Below are 10000 nucleotides of genomic sequence, written 5' to 3' on the forward strand. Positions count from 1 at the left end.
GGTTATAATCATTTTATATCCAGCTATCCCGAGTAGAATAACGATCCAGGATTAACAACTCTTCCACCGAAGCATCGATTTTTGCCTCCCGCGGACAATTCTCAAAGCTGCAAAAATGTTGTCAGCTCGCTTTATTGCCGACGCGTTCCTTGACCATATTGTGTCTGGCGAGCCAATGAAAATGCTGGAAATCTGATATCCGTTTTTTAATAAATGGAGATACTCTGTGTGAGTCAGCGTGCCACTTTGAGAAAACACAAATACTTACATGGTATATAATTATGGCATTTCAGTTCACGTTTTTTACACACCTGTTTCGCAATATGGTCCAGTAAATCCCGCTGTACAGTTACAGAAGTAAGTGTTGACGCCATCTACGCATGATGCACCGTTAGCGCATGTGTGATTAGCGCAGTCGTCCATGTCTAAGAGGTGAAATAAATAAGGATAATTTGTCTATACTAGCGTAAAATTTAACCTCGGAAGAGAAGCAAAAGAAAACACTTGATTACAATATAATTGTCACATTTTAGTTCACGTTTTTTACACACCTGTTTTGCAATATGGTCCAGTAAATCCCGTTGTACAGTTACAGGAGTAACTGTTAATGCCATCTACGCATGATGCACCGTTAGCGCATGTGTGATTGGCGCAGTCGTTGATGTCTGAAAAAAAAGAGTATTTGCAGCTACAGTGTCAGTGTTAAATGTGTTTTCTGTTTGGGAGGTTTGGGAGGCAGTGACTTGGAGTAAACTCTTATAGATTATGTGAGCGAGTAACTATGGTGGACGATATGTTTTCGAGCAAGTGAAGAAAATCGTATTGGGGAAAAGTTCTGAAAAAAGCAGCTTTCTCCATTCGGTATCAAAGCCTTCATGGAGAACTGCATTGCCGACGCCCTTGGTTTAATCGTCATTGCTTCAATGCGCATGGACGGAAGAGCTATTGCATTAATAAATAGGCCCATAAACGAAGAAACGAACAAATAAATGAACGAAGAATAAACGTCGACCGAATGGCGCAGTTGGTTGAGCGATTGCGCAACTCCCGCTGGACCAAATCTTTGGGTCTTTAAATAACTGAGGAAGTAATGCTGCAGTTTGTAATTCCATCCGCAAATGGTTAGACTTTCAAGTCTTCTCGGATGAGGACTATAAACCATAGGCCCCGTCTCACAACCCTTGTTCATAAAACTCTGTTGAACGTTAACGATTCCATAGTCACACTTTGCAAAAGTGCAGGGGACGGAGTTCCCGGTGTTGTGGTCTGAACGTTTGTTTTAGGCATCTTTCACTTCTCTCAGTCCCCCAAAGATAATTGTAAATAGTCTTCAAAAGCCCAGAGGGGAGTGACTTCTATACATGTACTTTACTTCTGTCTGTACTTTAACGAAAAGATCCTTGCAATCTGCGTTTTTTACATTTGTAACAGTGGACGGTTCCGATGACTAAACTGCAACTATATTTTAAGCTTATTTACATGTTGGAGAGGTAACTGGCTGGTTTCTGGAACTTGAAAAAAAATTTCACTCTAGCAGAGTAGGAACAATATTTATATCAATTTCCATGACCTTACCTGTCAGTTTAAAGTGTGTGTGCAAGATTCGTTTTTCAGGTTGTGGATTGACATTTTAAAGTTTCAGTGCATCGAAACCGGGAAAGGGGGAGCAGTGACTGTTGTTCAATCACATTAGAATTTGAGGAGCAGAGTGAGATGTTCGAGGGTCAGTATGGGGTGCTGGAATCTCAGCTATCGGGTGAATTTTCGCCCAGTTCTCAGCTGTCAGCTGAAGTATTGGCCACTTCGCAGCTATCAGTTAAAGAACACATCGTTTCAGCGAACAGCTAAAATTTTGGCCGAATCTCAGCTATCACTTAACCCCATCCATACTGCCATATTTAATGGAAGAAACGCTACCCGAATAAAATGTCGAAAATTAATCAAGTGAGTTTGAGGGTACCCTGAAGTTCGGTACAACCTCAGTAAGATTTATCATCTTCATTCTTCGTTTTTTGTCGCTCATGGAAGCAGGAAATCTCCTTACTATAACATCTATGTCTAAGATCTACGAAAGACAGATGAAGTGATCCTTGCACTTATACTGGACAGGTGACTTTAACGGGAATCGAACCCATGACCTCTCGGATGCCAGTGTAATGCTCTACCAACTGAGCTAGGGGGCCACTCTGCTCGGAGCAGCTCAATTTATTGGGTTCATGTGTTCCCCTGAAAGGAATCAGTGAATGAAATACATGTGTATTTGAAGTGCGAGTTTAGATGAAAGAAAGAAGTGATGTATGGGAAACAGCTGCTGAAATTGCCCGGATAAGTGCGAGGATCATTCTCTCTTTTGTCTAAATCCCGCACATCAAATATTTATTTGTTTTATTCACCAAGTCCTTTTCACGGCAATGCATGAGGCCAAAAAATTGACCAGCTTCCAACTGAGTGGTTTCATAGCTCAGTTGGTTATATCATTGCACTGGCATGGTAGAGGTCATGGGTCCGAATCCCATCGAATCTGAATGAATTTTTCAGGTGTATAGAAGAGAGATTGCTTAAATTGTCCAGATAAATACGAGGAACACTTCTCTCTTTCGTCTAAAACGCGCACCTCAAATATACATTCATTTCATTCTACGTCTTTCTCAGTGGACGCCTTTTGACCGTACCAACCCAGATCAAATTCAGACTAACTGCTTGTTAAACAATGCTGAATTTTCTTGGCATAAGTTTCCCAGACTGGCAGAGGCTCCGAGTTTTTTGAAACCGAGTCTTTGGAGGTCCAGAGGGACTCGGGGTCTCAAGTCCAAATTTTCGAGACATCGTAAGGGTCTGAGTTCTTGAGACATCCATCTTACCTCGACAATTTTTTCCATCGCCGGTGAAGCCAAACGGGCATGGTCCACAAGAAATGGTCGGACCGCTTTTGAAGCAAGTTACATTCGGAAAGCAGGAATCTTCGGTGCACGTCTTGATGACCACATCACAGTCTCGGCCGGTGTAGCCAACGTTGCAACTACAGGTATAGTTGTTAACAAGATCCAAACATATCCCTTAAAAAATAGCGTGAAAGAGAGAATCTTGAGTAGATGTTAATGGTCCTTATATTAATTAATAATTGAACTACTGGAGACTCTACGGTGACCAAGGGTGAAATGTGGGTCTTTAAATACTGACAGCATAGCTTATAACTGCATCGCGCAGTCACCTTTAAGACTATCTGAGATGAGCCAACCAATACCCGAGTGAGCGAATGTGAGAATCATATATATGTTGTTGAAATTGCATCTACTGCAGGAAACTCGGAAAAAATCCGATCTCCAGATGGGATTTGAACACACTACCCTGCGTGATATAGTCGGATCTAGTTTAGACCTAGTCTGGTAACTTTAAAGGTAAGGTAAAGTCTGCATACGAGCCAAGTGGCCAATCAGGCCGGAGCCTATCCCGGTTTCCATGTCATGAAGCGACTAGGAGTATTTCTACTCCCCTCTGGATGGGATGCCAGTCCATCGCAGGGTTGCCCCCAGCATTTCGCCTGTACCCATTTATACACCTGGGTGGAGAGAGGCACCGTGGGAGTAAAGTGTCTTGCCCAAGAACACAACACAATGTTCCCCACCAGGACCCGAACCCGGACCATTCGCTCCGGAGCCGAGCACACTAACCATGAGGCCACCGCGCCTTCCTTAGACCTAGTTCGACTAATTAATAATTAACAGTAAAATAGGGTGATAAATCAAATACACATAAACTTACAATCTCAAAAGGCATGGAAGTTACAAGCAGTTTATACAAACTGTAAACGAGAAGAATGCCATACGCTGGATTATGACGTCAAGCCTTCTTGGCAAGAGGTAAGTCATTATGACCCATCTTGGCCATCTTGGATGAGTCATCCCACAGTTTGCTTTTCTTTCAACCACAAATTTACCAATATGCCATTAAGGTTTGAAAAAAAAAATCACATAATTTGATTTGAGGAAAGAAGGGGAACTATAGCATTTTCACGATATGATGGTCAAGGAAATGAAACTGATATGTAAACATCTGTCTATTTTTAATGTCATTCTCATTGCAACTTTAAGTATATTGTACTTACCATTTACGCAAGGGAATGACAGGCATTCATCAACGTTCATATCGCACCTCATTCCAGAGAAACCAGCTTCACAGCTGCAGGTGAAGCCATTGACTTTGTCATAGCATGTGCCTGCCAAATTGGAAACAGAACTTTGAATATGTGCCAATGTTGTTACCAATAATGCCAACGCGTAGACGGAATTCAAGTTTCAAAATTATACAGTTTGCATCAAACAAATCGTTTGGCTCGCTTAAATTTGGAAACTTCTACCCTTTGGTGATAATTGACTTTAAAATCATAAAAAGTCTCAACAGGGTTTCAGAAACACTCTTATCTACCAGAGATTGCATCAGAGAATGAAGGTTTCTACCGACATGGGTCACAGAGGAAAAAGAAGTTCTTTAATTTGTAGCCCTTTCAGTTGAGTTTTTATTAAGTGAAATTGAAATCTCAGTATCCTTATGGGCAGAAAGGGCGCCCACAAAGTGCATTCTGCATGTGGCGTCAGTCCACAATGACTTGACGTCGCGCTCCGATTAGTTTACTTGACGGCATATAGTTGAAGAGAAGCCATGGAACTGACATTCGCCTTTGAAGGACATCTACAAAACTATTGTGAAATTGCAAATTCTAAAAACGGTTTAATTCCATTTGTATCTCTGTATTTAATCTTGGACTTGACGAAATTCTTGTTGAAGTGTTTGAACACAAATTCTATAATCATTAAATCATGCAACTTGAAACTACGTACCATGTACACAAGGAGAAGATTGGCATTCGTCGATCTCTATATTACAGTCATATCCAGTGTAACCAGCATGACACTGACAGATGTAGTTGTTGACTTGATCAACACAAGTTCCTTTGGAAACAATATTAAGAGATAGCATTAGCGTGGTCCACTCAGATCAAAATCCGGTATTGATTATTATCGAGATATTCGTTTCAGATCAAAGCCATGTTTAATTATTGTCTTGCTTTGCTACCAACATAAGCACTTGTGTGTGATAACACAATTTCTCCACGTTCTCCACCAAGGTCACGCTTAGCCCTAGCTGGGATTATCCCCTCCTGGTTTCTTCTAACTTTCAGGGAGGGTTTAGTATTTCACTTTGGCTTATTGGCTAAGAGGTACTTTTGCAATGTCAGTTTGCTTATAAATAGGCGTTAAACTGAGGTACGCTCTGCCTTCGCTCTGTCAGTAATGTTTACAAATTTTATGAGCAAGACTAACGCTCTCACGAAGTCGCTTATGAAAGAGGAATTGGCACGAAATAATAGTGGTAACCAGGATGCCGTCCGAAGTCGATCGTGCGCACAAATATATTTCTTGTATATTTTCACCCTCAAAGTAATTTTGGTTGACTGAAGGAGGGACAGTCCATAAGGTAGTCCATGGAGTGGACGCTCCTTTTATGTTGTTCCTTTCTGATAGACACACCCCGCCAATTTGACCTTTAAATCACGCTGTCGAAATACGTGGTTTATTTCCTTTATGAGCTATTGATTGCTTTCTTTCTAAGTGGTCGTAACAGTAGTAATGTTGCTGTACAAACCATGTCGACACGGCGATGATACGCATTCATTGATGTTTATTTCGCAATTTTCTCCCGCGTATCCTGGCTCGCACGTACACCCGTAGGAACCTGTGTAGTCGATGCAATTTCCTGTAAAAGGAAGAATAAATAGAAACATCTATCATCTTCATAGTCAGCATCGTTGGAAGATATATCTTTAAAAAAAGAAAAAAAATTATTTTTGATGGTACTCTGGTTAAAGTTTATACTAATGCAACCCAGTTGCACACTAACGATACAGGACACGAAAACGTGGAAGGAAAGAATCCTTCGTCTCGACAGTCTTGCTTAGTGTCGTAGCCAGGGGTAGTCTAAAGCTGTAGGAATAATTGTTCTCTTAAACGCTCCTTTTCTTTTTTTTTTTTTTTTTAAATAAGATGTAAATTGGTGCGGGGTGTGAGATAAGAGGACGCCAGTGTTAGAGAAATTAACACGACAAGTGTCTAAACAAATGCACTGATGCTACCGTCGGTTGGTGGTGATATTTTTAAAACTATACCACACAGTTGGGTGTTTTGGCAAGCGTGTTTCAAAAAAGCAGAGGTTGCCTTTTTTAATTAAAAAAAACGACTTTTTCTCTCTTAAACGTGTATTACACCGAGGTTTGGTGTGTCAAATATGTATTAATTTTTGAAGTCATTGCATATTATACCATAAACAGCTCTTGTTCGTTGTTCGCTCAAAACAGGATCCTTAAACTCGATAAAAATAACGTTTTGTCTATCTATAACATTATATATGGGTTCTGTAACGCCTTGAATGCACTGGATCACACCAAAAACGATGACCGAGAGCAACGGTTCCACTTAAGATTTACTGTTGTTGTTTTTTTTTTCGGAGTTTACAGAGAAGAGTTTTCGAGGAGCGTAAAAAATGTACTGCCGTTTCGTCGTTCCTTGCCAATCACGCAGAGATGGCAGATAATATATTATCCAGTCGTTATGGGCAATATTGCAGTTACGGACGTTTTCTGGCAAATAGGATGGTGAGAGTCCAAAGCAAGAGATTTGTCCGCGTACGCGCCCGCATGGGTTTATCTAAACACTTGTCTGGTTCGTTCTTTGGATATTAAAATCAAAAATAGATAGATAAATGTCATTGGTAGGTATAGTAGAGTTGAAATTGTAAACAAAAAAATTTAGCGGTGTTTAGGCAAAAAGACAACAAGGCCATGCATTAGATCCCTCACGGGCAAAGAAATCCTTCGCCTCTCGGAAACGTCTCTCTGAGTCTTTCTCCACGACTCCAAATAGCAAAATCAACTGGGATTTTGGTTAAGAGGGAAATAACGTCGAATGATACCAAATCGTTTTCTGTGCAAAGTTTCTTTACCTATTGTGAACTCAGCAAAGTGACAGGAATTTTTGACAATGATGCAAATAGGTGTCAAATAAAAGGCCGCCATCAACAATGTTAAAGGAGCTGGGGCGGTATTGATGTGCCAAGCTTCCAAGCAATGGCTTTGATGGTATCGCCCGTTGATGATATTCTAGAATCACCCCACGCAGTTGTGTAGCTAGTTTGGCAAACATGCTCTGACGAAGCAGAGTTTTCCTTTTTGCAAAGAAACAACATCTTTTGGTGCTCTTGCAAGCGTCTGCCAAAATGACGTTTGATCTGTCCGATGTTCGCGTGATCACAGTCATTGCACGGGACGGAGTGAACGCCGTCAGTTCGTTGTTCTCTCAGAACGAGATCCTTAGGTTTCGCAAGGTATAATTTATCGTCTTGAAATGGTGTTGGGCGAATTTCACGTTGTGGCTACTCAAAACGAGTGATATAGGTTCTGTAAGCCCTTGAATGTACGTGATGACGGGAAAACCAGCAACCGAGTTCTGGCCTTTACAGCCCTTCCCCCCACCTTCCATTTTTATGTTGGCCTATGAAAGGGGAAACGGGAGAACCCACAGCTGTACGAAAAGCTTGTTGATAGAAAATACTATTGTTAAAACAAAAATTCAGCAGGTCTCCCAGATGATCGATAGACTAAGAAGTTCTTTGTTCCAAAGAAGCGTCTTCTTTGAGGATTTTCTGCCGCACTTTTAGTGTCGAGAGGAATTTTGGAGAAGAGGGAAAAACATCGAAATACATCTACTGGTGTTGTGTGCTAATTGTTATTTCTCGCAAGAAATACTCAAAGTCACCGGAATTCTTGACAGTGTTGTATAACTGTATTTTTTACATCTTGTGATCCTTATTATCTTTTTTTTTCCATTCAAGAAACACTATGTTTAATATACTTTGATTACTATACTAGTACGATCACAACTTAAAGTAGAATACGTGCTCTTATCATTAAGCCCCGAGATAAGGCCTTTTCATGGTACCGTTGTTTGTCCATGCCGACAGCACAGTTGCCCTTGAAATTGTCAGCAGCTATCCAAGCTCAACAGGGTCCTTCTTGAGAGCCATGAACGCCCGCAAAAAAATCTTTTCTGATGATTTTAGGAACCTTAATTTTCGAAATTTGAGGCATATTTTCATGCGAGTCTTCGCTGTAGCAAATACCTTTTTACAAGAAAGAATTAAGACCCATTTATCTTTAAGAGGCGAGCTTGAGTTATCGGGAGACATCCAATTCAACATAGGGCTGAAATTTGTCGCATGTTAACTTTTTTCCCTTTTTTATAGTTGTCCATCGACCTGCTTGATAGACATCGATCATATCTCTGGAAAACTAGCAGACTATCATCAAACCATGTCCGACAAACAACTGCAACTAACCATGAACACAGGGGGATGAGCTACAGTCATCGTAATCAGTGTCGCAGGTTCTTCCAACGTATCCTGGATCACAGATGCAGCTGAAATCGTTTATTTCATCTATGCAGCGCCCTTGAATGCAAACAAAAAAAATACTGTTTAATACCTCTATAGAAGCTTGAAGCTCTAGAAAACATTGAGAGATGAGAGGAGAACTCTAGTGGACCAAAATTGCTGAGTTAAACACACAGTTCTGTTGATTTTCCTTGTAGATGTCAAAATTTAAATGAATTGGAACTCTGATCCTTACTCTGCGTCATTTAAACTGTCGAGTGTCTGGAAATAATTTTAGGCCTAGTTTATACGTCGAGTTTAATTTAGACGAATTTAATTCACTTTAAGTACGTCCACAATTCAACATTATTGCAGTCCGATTTAGACGACAAACTTAATAGACCCTTCTCCAAAATGGCGCCGACCGAGGCATTTTCGCGAGGAGGATTACACCATAAGCGAAGATGGGAAAGGAAAAAGGACTGTCTTGAGAAAAGGTGTTGTGCCGTCAGTGCTTCAGTGGACTGCCACAAAGCGATCTCGGAATACTTTAGCAAGCAAAGGCAAGCGCAAAGGTGGAACTTTGGAGGTACCACTTAAGAAACGGCGCCGAAAAAAATGTCAACGCTGCGAAAGAAAACGTGCTGTCATCGACAAACTGGAAACTGATCTTCAAAACAAAAATGCGCAATTGAAAGACCTTACTGAAAACGTCGAGCATTTGGAAAAGGAGAAGCAAGACCGAGAGCAGGAAGTTGCCAGTTCCTCCATGGGGGATAAACACGTGTGTTTTTCTGCTGAAAACTTTCGCAACTAAGACAAATTAATTCGAGTTTACACAGGTATTGTTAATTGGAAAGTGTTTTTACAATTGTTTAACTCCATTGAAGATAGGTGTAAGGATCTGAAATACTGGAGGTCGGATATCAAGGTGGATGAAAATCACCAACAACAGCTGCGACAAGGGAGACCTCGCAGCCTGTCGATGCTTGACGAGTATTTTTTAACTCTTGTGAGATTGAGACATGCCTTCCCAGAGAAACATCTAGCATATCTTTTCAAAGTATCTAGGTCAACAGTTTCCAGAGTGTTCCATTCTTGGATTGACTTACTTTACTTTGAATTGGGATCTCTTCCCATCTGGCAAAGCAAGGATTTGATCTGGGAAACTATGCCAGTTGCCTTCAAAGAAAAGTACTCAGCTACTAGATGCATTCTTGACTGTACAGAAATCAAAATCTGCAAGCCATCATCCTTGAGGACTCAAAGCCAGTGTTTTTCTTCTTACAAAAACACGACAACTGCCAAGGGCTTGCTAGGAATTGCACCCTCAGGAGCCCCAACCTTTATTTGTGATCTTTACACAGGTAGCATTTCAGATAAAGACATAACGACACAAAGTGGTATCCTTGAGCTGCTGGAAGAAGGAGATGAGTGCATGGCAGACAAAGGATTTAACATCAAGGATCTACTGGAGCCAATTGGAGTAACTTTAAATATTCCTCCATTTCTTTCTGATAAAAGGTCAATTTGATGGAGGAGAAGTTGAAAATACACAATCAATAGCTAGTGTCCGCAT

At 40.8% G+C, this 10000-nt stretch overlaps 1 protein-coding gene across 4 annotated transcripts in view; it reads right to left on the reverse strand.

Moving 5' to 3' along the window:
- Positions 1-10000, reverse strand: part of LOC137991966 (von Willebrand factor D and EGF domain-containing protein-like) — a 109958-nt gene that overhangs the window by 15435 nt on the left and 84523 nt on the right. For all 4 annotated transcript variants that reach the window (XM_068836984.1, XM_068836981.1, XM_068836985.1 and 1 more), the window contains exons 16-22: positions 8389-8499; positions 5644-5754; positions 4839-4949; positions 4106-4216; positions 2862-3056; positions 552-665; positions 312-425 (exon numbers count right to left, since the gene is read on the reverse strand). In XM_068836984.1, coding sequence (XP_068693085.1) covers positions 312-425; positions 552-665; positions 2862-3056; positions 4106-4216; positions 4839-4949; positions 5644-5754; positions 8389-8499 — 867 coding nt within the window. The remainder of the gene's footprint in view (positions 1-311; positions 426-551; positions 666-2861; positions 3057-4105; positions 4217-4838; positions 4950-5643; positions 5755-8388; positions 8500-10000) is intronic.

Source organism: Montipora foliosa, chromosome 2 (assembly GCF_036669935.1).
Source record: "Montipora foliosa isolate CH-2021 chromosome 2, ASM3666993v2, whole genome shotgun sequence".
Lineage (NCBI taxonomy): Eukaryota > Metazoa > Cnidaria > Anthozoa > Scleractinia > Acroporidae > Montipora > Montipora foliosa.